At 36.0% G+C, this 15,812-nt stretch overlaps 1 protein-coding gene across 8 annotated transcripts in view; it reads right to left on the minus strand.

Moving 5' to 3' along the window:
- PICALM (phosphatidylinositol binding clathrin assembly protein) overlaps nt 1–15,812 on the minus strand; it is a 66,188-nt gene that overhangs the window by 15,035 nt on the left and 35,341 nt on the right. For 4 of the 8 annotated variants that reach the window (XM_068181632.1, XM_068181633.1, XM_068181634.1 and 1 more), the window contains exons 10-17: nt 14,094–14,217; nt 13,617–13,753; nt 11,139–11,239; nt 6,270–6,419; nt 4,407–4,487; nt 1,724–1,831; nt 724–855; nt 604–634 (exon numbers count right to left, since the gene is read on the minus strand). In XM_068181632.1, the coding sequence (XP_068037733.1) occupies nt 604–634; nt 724–855; nt 1,724–1,831; nt 4,407–4,487; nt 6,270–6,419; nt 11,139–11,239; nt 13,617–13,753; nt 14,094–14,217 (864 nt within the window). Of the gene's footprint in view, nt 1–603; nt 635–723; nt 856–1,723; nt 1,832–4,406; nt 4,488–6,269; nt 6,420–10,140; nt 10,928–11,138; nt 11,240–13,616; nt 13,754–14,093; nt 14,218–15,812 lie in introns of those variants that run through there. The other 4 variants (XM_068181636.1, XM_068181637.1, XM_068181638.1 and 1 more) reach the window with 2 other exon arrangements.

Below are 15,812 nucleotides of genomic sequence, written 5' to 3' on the forward strand. Positions count from 1 at the left end.
TCTTAGTCAACTTGCCCAGAATAGGTAAGTTAGTGTATCTGATTCAGGTCAAGACATTTGAGTTAGATTTCAAGACAGCATGTTAGATTTCTGAATGATTTCTGAGTTGGCACAGATGGTCCCAATAAACTTGAAATTTGCTGATCCCATTTTCCAACTTTGCTGCTAGAGCAAATGTTCACTACCCTCGAATACACACACCCTGCTTCAGAATTCACTTGTCTAAAGGTCAGCCTCAAGACCGAGGTTGCAGTTTCATGATCTTTAAAACTACTCTGCTCACAATCAGATCATACCAAGTATTTAAGGAGTGCTATATCTACCTGCAACAACTACAAAGAAACAGCTTGATGAATTTTTTTAATATGCCTAAAAGTCTGAAAGGAATCAGAGACAGGACACCTTGCCTGCTGCTATCACTGTCACTGCCACTCTATCTACACCCCCCAACAGCTCTCAACAACTCATTACCCCTTGTACAATCCCACATGTGCTCTGAAGGCTAACATTATATGTTAGTACGCACAAGTTTCAACATGTACATTCATAACAATTTACTATAATGAAAATCCAAATGCTCAACTTCTGATTAAACATACTCACTTTTTAGTAGTTCCATTTCCAATGCCCAAATCTGTCATAAGGGAGAAAAAGAGACTACTGAAATTCTGTTTGTTTAAAAGAAATCAGTAAATATTTACACGCTGGTGGTTCCATACTTACTGCCTACAAGATTGGCTAAAGATGAATCCAGATCATCTGACACTAATTTATTAGGCGGTACTTTGGCAATTGGAAGACTCTGGTTTTGAGAGGCCACTGTTGGTTTTAGGAGACCACCTAGTTCATCAAAGCCTTGGAATGAAAAACATAAGTGATTTGAATCACAGGCCTCCCACAAATGTCATGACATTCAATTAGACAGCAAGGTCAACACAATGGCTAAAATACAAAATTTAACCTGTTGATACAAGAAGGACAAAACTTATTATGCCTCTTGATAAAAAGGCTATTTACTATGGAAATAAGATTTCACTTCAGTGGTTTAACCTATGGGACAATTTTACATGGAATGGATTCATAGTGACTGTAAAGCAGTCAAAATGCAATAAAAAAGAAAAAATATATAAAGTGTTTCAATCTTACAAAAACATCTATTTGCTTTTAGTATATCATGGGCTTGCAAAAACAAAAAAATCTGATGTCAAGAGTCTAATGCAAGAAGCATAAAATATCTACTTTCCAGATGCTCAAAAGAATAGAAAGAGCACTATGACTTCAATCTAAATTAACTGTGTATTGACTGATCATTTTCTGAAGCAATCTTAATGTCAAAAGCGGAAGCAAAGGAGTGCCAAAAACCATGCTGCAGATATATAAAATGAAGATGAAATTTTACCTCTTCCAACCACACTCTACAAATACAGACTTAATTTCAGCTGACAGCACATAAAACTGAAGGCTGTTCACCGTGTGAAGATTTAATGTACAAAATATTTAAGTGAGGGAAATCAGTGTAAACATTTCAGCAGAGTGTAGAAACAGTCTGTAAAGAAAATTATTTGATTCATGCTGTTATTGACCTTTTAAAATCAGCTTTCTTTTCTTCATCAGAAACTCTGTCCCAGTAGTGTAAGTAAATACATATAAAGAGATTTATACCTCAAGAATAAAATAAATAAAAGGAAAGGACGTACGTTATTTATTTTAGTAAGTGTCTTACCACCAGAATCTGGGACAACATTAGAAGATTTGTTTCCAAACACAGACTCAAAGTCAACATTAAGGCCAGCTGATGGCTGTGGTTGAGCAACAGGAGATGGAGTGAACCCTGCAGGGGGGAAAAAAAGAAAGAAATTGTATGTCTATATACAGCATTTCCCATAAATCCACCTTTATGCAAGACAAGCCAAATAAATATTTCAGCACTGCAGAAAGACCAAGAATACCTCAAAAGTCCAGATTATACCCTGACACTGAGCAGTTTATTTGGTCTTTATTTGAAGTTACTCCTCCAAAGAAAGATTTGTTTCTAAGAAACTGAACACGCAGGCCATAAAAGACAGTCCCCCTGCAACTGCTTAATCTCTGGACACCTTCCTTATTCTTTTAGCATATGTTTACAATAAAATTACTGAGGAAAAAATCACCATGCTTCTCCAGGGAAAGAAGCTGGCTAGTGTGGAATCTGATTCAAGATTATTTGACTGAAGATTATTCCACTGTGGTTTATATGAATCCAGCAAATCTCTTAGATACAACTGGATTAAGAGCCAAACCATCCCAAGGTGCCTGAACTAGTAATGCCTTTGATTAGACACGCTAAATACAAATAATTTTCATAGCTCTTAGTTACTTGTGGACACACATTTTGCAGTTGACCACGTTTTTCAGTCAAATTTCTAGAAGTTACAGCACGATATGGGGAGGTACAGTCACATTTCAGCTCCTAGTGCTGTCTAAACTTACTTCATCTGTCTTCCATGTACCTGTAGTGTTCTACAAATACACAATTGTTTTTCAACACTGAAAATGTATTGCAGCATGAAGCATTGACTATGATGTTCAGCAGCATTAAATTAATAATTCAGTAATAAAGAAGGTAATAGCCATTTGTTTGTAGTATTTTTTTAATGTTATATATGATCACACACAAGCACGTGCATGTGCAACGCCTTTGTATTCAGGTAATAACAGAAGTAATCATTGCTTTATATGAAAAGCACCAAAAAAAAAAAAAAAAAAAGCAATGCCACCTTGAAAATTAGCTCTTCTGGTTTCTAACAAAAAGTATGATGACAGGGAGAAATGAAAGGATCACAACTACTTCAGCAGTAAAACACTGCAGTGGGTAAAAATAACCGACAAAGAAAACTTCTTGGATTTCATTTTGCTTGCTGGGACAGCACTTCATTTCAATCTTACAGTTTTCCTGAAATAAGTCACATTTTGCCTAAAAAAATTAGTAACTACAGCATGTTATTCTTGAACATAAGCTTCAGAGAAAAAAAAAAGCAAATTTAGGTTATCTGTTTCTTTTTGCCTTAAAGGAACATAAGACTCCTAACTCCATCACTAAAATTTAGACAATGTAATTTTCATTAAAAATAAATCAAAGTAAACTACATACAGTAAAACATGGGAAGCAGTAATGTGGGAAAAGAGAGAGTAAATAATCAACAAACCAAAATGAGTATCTGTATGACATTTATACCATGAAGTTGTAACAAGCCATTTCAGAGACTCTGAACTTCAGGTAGGAATTCCTTTGATGGGATGTCCTGCAACTCTTAAAACCGTGCCTGTACCAATAGAAAACTTCACTTACAATAGCTCATAATTTGCTTCAGCAATCGGCCTCAACCAAAACAAGCTGACTTTCCTGCTCTCACATTCTAGAAGTTTCAAGTTTTATGAAACTAAGATGATGAGACCATCTCCAAGACAAAACAACAGACAGGACTCCTTTGAATCAGCCCCTGAGAAAGATCAAATCCTACTCTTGATATCGATTACCAACTCAGGGTAGTTTGTTTAACAAGAATATTTTTGAAAGGTGCAAAGGTCAGTATTTTTAATGGAGCTTCTTTGAGCATCAAGATTTGACAGAAACTAACGATCCTGCTTTTTTGATAAGGAACAAAGGGAACTCAGTAATTTGTAGCATTTAACTTTTGTTAAACGATGCTCACTGATTTTTATGCAAAGATACTAAACTAAAATGTGACTTTTATGGGGCTTTTAAGAACCAAGCCTTCCACAAACCATTAACTGAAGGTATCCCTAAACCTTGCACTGCAGCAATGCTTACACAACCTGCTCAACCTGGTTTGGACAGATTATAACCTGTCACAGCCCACAGTCTCTCTAGCAACTATCAGGACGGTGTTCCAGAATCAGCACCACTATGAGGTTACTACACAGACATGACACAGCTGCACAAATGATTAGCCAGCACTTCAGTGCAGCAGAGACCACTTTCTCCTGTTCTGCTGCAACGCTTAACACTAGTTTAGTGTACTGTTTAAGAGTAATATATCAATGAAATTGCCATAAGCAGCACGGACATCCCAATCCCTTTAATCTTAAAAACAATGAGGTAGAGCAAGATGAAAAGCTACTTATAAACATGCAGGTCTTTTGTGTGGTATGCAGCAACAAGTAAACTACAAGAGATCCTGAAATGGGGAGATACTCATTTCATGCTTAGACTAAATAAGCCTTAGTTTGGCAGAAACTGAAAAAATACATACCATTCGTGACCACACACCTGGCACAAGCACATGAATTATAGCTGGAGCCACTACAACAAGGCACTTCTGTAGTCAGTAACATGCCTACAAGTTCTAGGCACACAACACATTCAAACTCCTGTGTGTGTGGTAAGGCTGTATCCCATTACCTACCTCCAAATAGACCAGCTACAGAAGAAGGCTCATTGCGGAAATGAGAAGCGTTAGGATAAGCTTGAGGACCACAAAAAGAATCTGATAAGGAGTATCACACAAGAGAGAAAGCCAGGAAAGGAGAAGAGGGAGAGTTACAGAAAGAGAACCAAGATACACTGCTATTCAAAACTTTAATTTCACATCAGTCTATAAATCCACATATAGTCTAATAACATAGAACCAATGGAATGAAATCAATACACATCAGACAGACGGTAAGAAACAAGTTTACACAATATCTAATACAAAAGGGGAAAGCACGATTTCAAAGGAACAGCTATATCAGGATCTTTTTTTTTTTCCAATCAAATGCCATGTTTTACACCCTTGGAGGAAATGAGTGTAAAAGCTTTAAGGCATTTTTCTTATACCTGAAGTATATTCATATTTGCTTGCCACAAAGGGATTTAGTTGAGTAAATGGACTGTAATGATCTAAAGAACCAGAAAGAGTTATTTTAAATCCACATTCACATTATTGTAGTACCTTGATTGTGCTACAGCTAAAACTGTATCTACATATCCCACATCAATCTGTCAGGCCACCCTCTGGTTCTAGATATATCCTTAGAGCATGAGACACTGGAAGGGAATGCAATATCAATGCCATCCTTTTCCAGTGACTTCAGAGCTGACATGTGATAAATAATGCAAAGACCAGCAAGCACCACAAAAGCTCACCAGGATTCACAGCTCTGCATTGCTGCAACTTTTTGTGTGACTGCAGAACAAGTTAGAGAAAAGTAACCTGACTAAATAACTATCCTATTAAAAAAAAAGTTGTATTTCAAATAATCATTCTATATTTACATGAACCGTAACAATTTCATTGAAGCATGGAAAGGACAGATTATCACAAAGCAGTAGCAACTAAAAGTATTTTATATATATTTAAAGATATATTTAGCTTTCCTGTTTTGTCTTTTCAATAAAGACAGGCTAGGAAACTAGTTAGTTAAGTTGACAAAGCATAGGTAGTATGAATATGTTTAAAGAGATAATCCCTTTGTTTTACCTCTGTTAACAAGTACCAGAGGTATTAAAAATCCCTCTCTGTTCTAATAGTCTGTATTTTTCTTTGATCAATTCTAGTGAGGTTCAACCAGCATAAATACAGCCCGTGGTGTACAACTGTCTTTAAACTTGCTTTGTTTGCTAGAACTGACATAAAATTAAGTGATTTTTCATCTATGAAAACAAACTAAATCTTCATATTGAAAAGTAATCAAATTACTCTAGAGCTGCACCAACACAAATGTTGGAAGGATTTCTAGTGAGACAGCCATGCTGAACCATCTCCAAAGTAAGATATGAACAGCTTTTAACAGGTAAGTTATTAGTTTATTGCCCCATAGGTAAACACTCTGAGTAGATCATGCATCAATACGTGCATGACATTATCAGCTTTGTTAATGACAACATGACTGGGGCAAAAACATCAACTATCAAAAAAAAAATCATATTAGACTCCTTTGTTTGAAAAGATAATTTCAACCTGAGGAAGAAAGTAACAGCATTTTGTTTTCCTTCTCAGGCATATGCAGCATTTTACCTTAAAATTCCCATGTACAAGAGACTGTAAACTGCACTCAATCAACTGCTCTGTTTCTTTACATCAGGTTAGAATCCCATCTAGGCAGCCAAGAAAGGATTTTAACACCATTTTTATTGTAGAGCTACTAAATCAAATTCTAACATAGCATAAAACCAGCCCCAAATGACCAGCTTTTATTTTATGAAAGGCTGCAAAAATATATTTTAGAAACTAAAATAATGTTTAAATTTTTAGGAAATAGGAAATTAGTTTAAAATGGTACTTTACCAACAAATATTTCATGTGTGGGTGTCCTACTGGTGAAAGTAGATACATCAGAAGACACAGACAGATGAGCAGCATCGTTAGTTTTTGTAAGGAAAGGATTTAGGTTTGGAATGGCATCATCAACACTATCAACAGTAGCAGAAAAAGGATCTGTTCAATTCCAGAGAGCGAGAAAAAGAAGAAAAGGGAGACGGATTTAGTTTTCTCCTGACATCTCTAAGCTTGGATTGACCTAGGTATTTATCTCACTTTCAAGTTGTCCAGGACTGAAGATACTAACTAGTAATTTCCTTTCTTTTAAAATTTTTAAATTAGTAACACCATCTTATAAACTGTACTTCTTCCTGAGTGTGTTTTAGACTGAAACTAACTATGTTATTCCTCTTTAAACACAATCACTTTTTGTTTCTCACAGTCATGTCCTGACATTTGCAACAAAGTCTGTGGAGCAGAGGATGGCTGTCAGCACTACAGAATCCAAGGTGCTATGAGAGGATTCAATGCAATAACATCCCCAGGACAACTTTAAAAACCTGAACAAAACTAACTGAGCTGAACTTCTCTTTCTCCAAACTGTGTTTATAGATTTTTCTGTTACTGAGCATCATAAAATTTTCAAGAGCTATGATTATACCAAGGTAACATACAGAACATAAGCAGTATCCTTGGTACCTGGGGCATCAGGAACAGCAGCTTGTTGTGGGTATGCTGTTACCTGCAAGCAAGCAAAGGACTGCTCTGCTTTTACAGACAATAGACACTAAGCCATAACAAAGAAAATGTTCCTTACTAAAAAAACTGCCAGACTTTATTGGAATGAAGGAAACATGGATCTATACAAGTGACTTCCCAAGGCACATAGTTTCAAGGTTTCCTGAGTATGGATGCAGTTGCCAAGCTCAAGTATTCATGTAATTTAGAATCTAACTTGTTGACTGAAGGAGCTGTGGTTTAGCTGTCTGGTTTCAGAGCCCGTGAACCCTTGATGGAAAATTCAAGAACTCACTAGGTGAGATCAGCAAGTGTTGAATCTAGTCCTACTTATCATTGTGCCTGGAACTGCAGCTTGATGTTCTAGATAAAGCCACTACAGAGAAATTTCTGAATAATAATTATAGGAAAGATGTGTTAAACACTTCAGTTCTTGGCCTTTTTTTTTTTTTTAACCTGGACAGTTTATGCATTTATTCATGCCTCTTGTAAATACTATCATGCTGCATTGAGCAGTTTTGAAATGTAAATTATTTTCTCTCCCTGAACCTGACCTCCTGATTCTTAGCTGTAAGTCTCACACAGGTTCATAATGTGTTCAGTTGTACAAAAGTCCTAATGGAAACAATATAACTACATTATTCTTTGCAGTCTTAAAGCATGCTCTGATTTGCTGGAAGCTCAAGATATGTTATTAGGTAAGATCTGACTTTTCCCCAAATTGCTTGGCTATATTGCAAGAATGAGTGAAATACCTTGAAAGACCTTTTCCTAAATCATTCAGTCAGCAAAATGACAGTGTCCAACACTGAATAAAAGATAAGCAGAATAAGCTGATATCATATTTGTAATATATAACAGGAATACAAAATTACATACTGTCTCATGTATGTTTTATATACCAGACATGCCAATCAGCCAGTTGCCTGAAGCTGAGTCCTTGTTTCCACTACTCCTTAAAACTGCTTTCTGCTTTGAATGTCATTTTAAAAGATGTAGAACAAACAAATACGACAATAAAAATGGGGCAGATTCTGTTCATCAGTTCTTCCTTGCTCTTTCCACAGCTGCTTCATGTTCTGCTGATTTTATTGGTTCTCTTTATATGTATTATATAAGTGGATAAAATTCAAACAGATGGGTCAAAATGTTCATTTCCACACTGATACATCTGGTTTGCTTCTGAAGTTTAGGTACAAATTGATAGCTGGCAAATATACCACACACAGCTGGAATGGTCTCCAAAGAACCCCAATAAATAGTGCAGATAAAACAATATAGAAGAAATTAAGAAACACAAGTTTTTAACTGTATTTGTCTGAATCTACTATTCACTAAAATTATTTTACACATGCATTCATCCAGAAAATAACCAAAAACTACTTTCTGTTACCAATTCCCAAGCTTGTATATGGAACGTCCTGTGTTTTGACTAGTTAGACAATATAATCCAACTTTAGATTATCAAGATATGCTCTGATTCTCTGCTTGTCTGCCCTATTCTAACTCTAGCCAGCATGTCCAATCTTGTCCAAGTCTCAGAACTTGCAAATACTAGTAGCAAAAGTAACCAAAAATTAATTGGGTGTGGGTAATTTATATCCTTGTATATTAAAGTTTTAAAAATTACTGTCAATTCTGACAGCAACACCTCAATGTTTCTAAAGCCCAATTTCATCCTTGAATACAAATGGCATCTGTTTGTGCCAATGGAATCACTCTGCACCTGCATGCTATCGTTAGGCATTAATGATTTAAGTGCATTTAAAAGAGTAGTTTGAAATTTGCAAATTTCTATCTTTTAGTTACACAATTAGAAGTAATTTGTCTGAAAAAAAAAGTGACAAAGGATCTTCAGTGGCATCTTTTACAGTCTGAAATAGGTAAACTGAAAACATACAATCACAGAACCCATTCCCCAGGAGTTTACCTTTGTAAGTTTTAACATTTTTGGAAACACAAAACTAAAGGCAGCAACCCAAATATAAGGTTTCTGTAACAATTTATTGTTTTATTACACACATAAGAGCTTCTGCATAAAATTTTTAACAGTAACTGATTTTAGCTGATCTGATACTCTTCTCAAAGCCACCATATACACCAAATACAAACATCATCATGTCAGAGAATTACCTAAGGGAGGGATGCTGTGCAGTGGTTAGAGCACAGGACTGGAAATAGTTCAGGTTCCATTCTTGGCTCTGCCACTGACTTGCCGTATGACTTCAGACAAGTCAGTTAACTGCTCAGATTTCCCCATCTGTAAAATGTGGAAAGCACTTCTTATCTACCTCACCTGTGTGAAGTGAGTGTTTATGTCTGTAAAGCTGAAGAGCTGGGGTTTCTTGATGAAAGGTAACACAAAAAAATGGCGATCCCAGAATTTTAGCCTAAAATTTTAGCAGACAATCCAAAATCTTCACAGTTAATTAAGTCTTATAAGTATTTAGAAATGTGTCAATAGTAAGCAGAAATATCAACAACTATTACTGAAGACTCATACCACGAGCAACACAACATTGAACAAACACAGACTTTCAGGCTCATGAAGAAATGCTCAATTGTGATGTGATCTTTGAGAGGCAAATAGTTGCCCTTTCATACCTCACACATGAAACAAACAGGACAAGTTGAAACAGAAGGTATTGTGCAGAAAGCAATCAAGATGAGCCAAACCATATTTCTCCATTTCTAAACTCTAAGCTTATTATAGCACTGAAATTTGTATGCCTAATTTCATACGCTCCTCACTACGCCTTTCTCCAAAGATGCTTTGCTCAGCAAAACTAAAGAATAAGTAAGCCACTCATTTATTATAGAAGCTGTCACATGTATTAGTAGCGCCTTCCTCACTCAAAATTGTGTTATTTCCCTACAAACAAATGTGAGAAGGTATAGAAAACAAAGTACACAGCAAAAAGTGAATAGGAAAGCGGAATACATATGCAGCTTATTATGAAGATACATTAGATAGCTGGAAAGATGTTAAGAAGAGCTATAGCTCATAAAAAGAAATAGGGAAGTAAAAATATGGAACAGGGGTTGTTCTGATGCCTATGAAACTTCCTGAAGCAGCAATTCCTATTTTTTTGCATCATAAAACAAAGCATTTTTGCAAGCATCTATTTTAGAAAAAAATAATCTGAAAAAAGCCACATAGTTCAGGAGTTTACTATTTTATTAAGCGCTATTTATGCAGAAAAATAAACCAACACAACCTCCCTCTCCCTCTGTCATAAAACTCTTTAATCCTCCACCAGTATAACCAACAGTTATATTGGCAATATAATACTGTATCTGAATTATTCTGGAACACTGCAAAGCAGCCAAGAACTTTCAGTAAACATCAAAATGCTCCAGCACACAAACCAATCTTGAAGGAAAATTCATTACTTTCTAGAACTCTCTTGGCTTGACCCCTTGGTTTGAGGACATGACTGTACCAATAAGATCAACTCAACTTATTCAATCCATCCTAGAAACTGGGCAGAATGAAAATTTGAGTGTTCTGAAGCAGATTTCAGAGGGAAGAATATAAACTTTGTCTCTTCACTTAAGAGGTTCAACCACAGCTTTTTGCTAATTTGCTGTTGTAGTTAAATGAAATATAGCAGAGAATTTGTAAAGAGAAGCCTTATTATTATTTCAATAACTAACTCTGGCGTTTCTTTCTATGCACAGTTGTCACAAGTGCCTCCTTTCAGGCCTCATCCAAGTTCTGCATAATCATCACCAGCAAAATTGATTTAATATTAGACAAAATTTAGAATATATATATTAAAACGATTTTGCATTCAGGTTCCTGTGTTTTGCAGCACAGTCTACCTCTTCCAGTTCATCTTCACTGAACTGACTTCTAAACAGCTAACATTCTGCAGCTGGCTATGTGAATCTTGAAGAGAGCATTATGAGGCTGGCAGAGCTCATCAACAATTAAAGTAACTTTGCTAATAAGAAAACATATCAAAAAAATTTAGAATCACCACACTGCTACATTATTTTAATCTATACAAATATTTTACTTTTTCTCATCCCTTTATTCACTTGTAATGTCTTAAGATCTCTCTCTTTAAGGAAGAAATAACCCCAGACTAGGGGCAACATGTACAGGAACATGACCATAGCAATTAAAACCTTAATCCAACTCAGTATTCTTACCTCCCCAGGTACTTCCTACTTGTGGAGCAGCTGATATAGGATGTACAGATGGATGAAAAGTTGGCTGCAAATCAAGCAGATCGTTTGGCAGCTTTGAAGTGCTACAAAGATAAATTAATACAACTGTTTGAACTACATCACAGTTTTCAACAGAAAAATACTTGTCACTGTCAACAGTAACAAAAGCTTTGTTACAAAATGGTTATTATAAAATGGATAAAATTGAACCAAAATCAGAAGGGCTGGTGAGCTCCATATTTTCAATTCTGTAAAAAAGTGTTAATTTAGCAAGGTAAATTGTATGTTATGCCAAGGGACTTCTGTTAAAGCTGTCCAAGACACAGACAGGTGTCCTCACAGTCCAACACCATGCTAGGAGATGATATATTCAGAACTCTTCATCAACTTTTAAAGTCACCTCATGAAAACTCTATAATACAACAAAAACAGACAGACAAAATGAACTCTAATGGGCTGCACCACCAAAATATTACTCTAAATTCCACAACTCTGATCTTTCCACTATAATCACTGCTGAAAAACTACGTCACAATGGTGAGCTATTAAAGAACTTCGGGGAAAGCAAAATGTAAGAGGCCTTGAAACACTTGATCACGTATCAGGCATGTGAATCAAAACATATTTAAATGCACATTTTAGACCATTCAAAACCAAACTGAGATCTTATAACATTACATGGAAATTAAGAGTGAAGGCTTATATACAACTGCTGCATTAATTTAAGGAGTCAGACAAGAACAGTAAAATTTATCCTCTTGCAGAGAGTTCATTTCACACTTTAAATAAGTCTTGGGAAAAAAGAAAAGAAAAAAAAAAGAAAAAAAAAAGAAAAAAAAAAAGAAAAAAAAAAAAGAAAAAAAAAAAAGAAAAAAAAAAAAGAAAAAAAAAAAAGAAAAAAAAAGTACTGGTCTTCTCCCAGAAACCTTTAGGACATGAACCCAAATCTGCACATACGTCTTCTACTATGCACAGAAGCTGAATCACGGTGACATCCAAACATCTCTCTAAATGAGACCAGCACAAGAGCCTCATGGCTAGTAGTGACATCCTAGATCTCCGTATATTTTCTTGCTCAACTAAACACTTGTATAATTCACGGTTTTCGGTATTGCATTATTCATTTCAGCCATGACTGAAATCACATTTTGCCACTACTGCTCCTATTAAAAAGCAGCACGGTCTGGCACTGCCCTGTAATGTGAGCAGCTGAACAAAGATGATTTTCAAGGTAAAGCTTGTTCACGATAATGACAGGGATTAACCATAGACAATGCATCTAATAGCAAGCCACTGAACTTCTGACCAAGCATATCCCCTTTATGAAAACTCCTGCTTTAAAATCTGTTCTTTGCTCATAGCAGTCATTCTGCCAGCAAGTAAATTTGAACAAGAAAAACTAGCATTTTTGGTTTTTTTACAAGAAAACACTCTTGTCCTCACTATGTAGCATTTCTGTCTGTTTAAAGAAGATTTATGATGTTTCTATGTTTCAGACCTCTTAAGAAGCAAGATCAGATACTCAAGTTCAAAGCACACACCCATTTCAAGTTTTCTGGCCTCTAAAAAGCAATTTAAAAAATCTTTTTACCAGGAAGTCTTTCAGTTACTAACACTGACAGATTCTCTAGCTTCTTATATGTGACTCAGCTATTTACTGCGTATTTGGTGTCAAGTAATTACCTACAATAGCTTTCCAATGGGAAAGAAGGCTGTCAGAAGAGCAATAGATTCTTATGTGAGCTCTAACAGAACAACTAAGCAATTCCTTCAGATTTAGGATCATGCTCAAAACAAAAAATATGACTTCAGAGTGTGGACTCCTTCTATACTGATAAAAGCACTGTACCTTCTGCTGCTGCTTAGTTTGACAGGTATTTTACAGAATGAAGATCGCACACTTGCTCATACCAGCAGCTCCTGTTAGTCAAAGATCAGGATTAGCATGCAGTGAGTACTCTTGCACTTTCTTTGCAGGTTCTTGCAGAAATGTTCCAGATACAACACAAAACTGCAAAACCTGCCTCTCATTTCAAACCCTGTTTCAGGCTTTTCTTTTTCTGAAAAACTAGCCAGAATATTTGCCACTCTACCTTTAAAGATCTAGAAATGCATTTTCTTTATGACTTCTCAACAGAATTTTTATTTGACTTTTCTCAAATTTACTTTTAAAGTTCCTTGGTGACAAAGCATGTGTGTTTTACAGTTCCAACGTTCTGGCTTACAGACTACAAGGGCTATCAGCAGTCAGTTTATACCAGAAACTTCTGCAAACAGACAAGAACACAGTTTTATGTTATTTATTGCATTAGACTATCTTCCCATCAGCTTCACTATAATTTCTTATCACATTGCTAATGTACTCTACACCCAACCAATCTTGTGCAATATGCACTCTGCGGCAGAAGTTAAGAGGAAACCCTTGCTGCAGCACATCTCCCAGTGGAGGATTCAGCATACCTGTTAGAGGAGCTAGGGGTAGAAAAAATATCAATGGCTGGTGTAGTCATTATGCTTCCTGCTGCAGTTGACACAGGAGAAGCTGCCGTGGTTAAAGAGGTATGAGGCTTCTTTGCAAGTTCTTTTAGACGTTGCTCCTGTTGGGAAAGTGAGCTGGTATAAGAAATCTGAACATTTGTGTGTATGACATCGGAGGTAAATAAAGCAGAACTAAAGAATTATTTATTCCACACACTAGTGTTAGCCACTTGTAATTACAAGAGTCAGTGGTGCCACAAATGCTTTAGAAAACTTTTTTAACAAACCCTCCACAAGCTGTACCATCTAAGTACACAAAATTCTACTTGCAGTACTTTGACAACAGTACATGTTCAGTATTAATAACTCTGTTTGCCCCTTTGCTTCTTTAAGAATCCTAAAAAGCTATCAACAAGAACACAGGTAAAGCATTTTCAATTAGAAATTCTGTATGTTTACCTTTAAAGCTTTTAAGAGAGCCTGTTCTTCCTCTAACGCAGCTTGTTTTTCTCTTTCATCCACTTTTGTGAGGGACAGGCCAGTGCTTGCAAGAGAAGAGACTGCATTGGAAAGGGTGGTAGCCCTAAAGTAATTGGACAGGAGAAAAGCTGGCTGTTAACAGACAACACGTGATAACAGCATCTGAAGAACACGTCGCTCGTATCCACCCAGTCTCCTTCTGAGAGAAGGTGGATTTGTAACATTTGGCTAGATCTTACATTGTATAAGTGAAAAGTTTAAATAAGATACATCATGTGAAATGCAAAATTAAAATGCCCAGAAATCCTGCTGTCTGCTCCACTGGCTTTTGGATTTTCCACCTTAAATGCTTCCCCTCCAAACTGCATCACAAAATTCACATTTGAAGCCTTTGCTCTTTTCCTGTTTGCTTAAAATGACATTATTTTTAGGCACACAGCAATCTCCAATCATCTGGGCTCCATTTCAAATTGTTGTTAATTTAAAAGGCTTAGTGAACAAACTACCAATGCTTCTAATATACCGCAAAGGAAATTTGTAGTTTATCATCATGTTTAACAGTATGCAGAAAGATTTAAAACAAATACTTAACTTTTAACAGAGTAATCTTACAAAAGAAAGCAAATATTCTAAAAAGTAGTGCCCTACCAAAATAGTGCCCTAATAGTCACTGCCATAATGAACTCATAAAATATTACTGCCTCAGTTTTTGAATATGCAATAAAGAAACGCTATTTAATTTTACAAATCTTACCCCCTAGATTATGCTTTGTTAAATTTAAACAATTAAATTTGTCATGTAGAGGGGACTTCTCTATATTGCCTGTTGTGTTTTGGAAAGCACTCACAATAATTTAATGCCTTATACCATATGCATCATGGCTTTCACTTCCAATTACTTTCAAAATTAATTCTTAATGTAAGGACTTCCTGGAAGCATTTCCTTGCTTTTGACAAAACAGGGGTTAAAGCTGACATGTAAAAGTCTAAGGATATGTATTTATTCATGTTGCATACCTTGCAGAAGTCCAATTATTAATATAAAATGAACATTTGCAGGTAGTACGTGAAAGAAACTTAGTTTCTCTTCCAAAGTTCAGGATCAAATGCTAAAAGTCTAAGTAGAGATGCTAGAGGAGGCTCTTACAGGTCCTTAGATTCTAGTTCTGTTGACCTGGAAGAAGCTGTTTTAAGATGGGACAACTTGCTAATCCATCATTGCTCAAACAACAACACCTTTAACGAAGCCTCCTCTAATACTCTGTCTATTTGAGCCAGGTCTTATAAGCTCTCATAGACAAGCATTATACCCTAGATAGGCTCAGCTACCTCAGGTGGCTTAAAAGTAGCAGGATGGCTCCTGTGAAAGTTTTGGAAACAAAAAAGTTTTAATAAAAGGCAAAATAAAAAAGCTCTTTATAGAGAAAAACTGAGCCAGGGCAAGAGGTTCTTGCTCCTGCTAAAACACTTCACAAAAGCAATTTACTTTTTTTGTTCTCTTTTTTTCCTAGTGAATTGCTTAGGCGGGACTTTTTGGCTTCTGTCCAATTAGCTATCCTTAAGTTTGAGATGAAGTCTCCAAGGTCCTATGAGGTGTCTTTTAACCAAATTGAGGAGAGAAACGTCTGGGCTTTTGTCCTTTTTAAGGAGACAAAGGGTAACTTTCTTACTCCGTCAACAGGGGGCACATTCCCACAC

Source organism: Anomalospiza imberbis, chromosome 2, assembly GCF_031753505.1.
Source record: "Anomalospiza imberbis isolate Cuckoo-Finch-1a 21T00152 chromosome 2, ASM3175350v1, whole genome shotgun sequence".
In the NCBI taxonomy this organism is placed as follows: Eukaryota; Metazoa; Chordata; class Aves; order Passeriformes; family Viduidae; genus Anomalospiza; species Anomalospiza imberbis.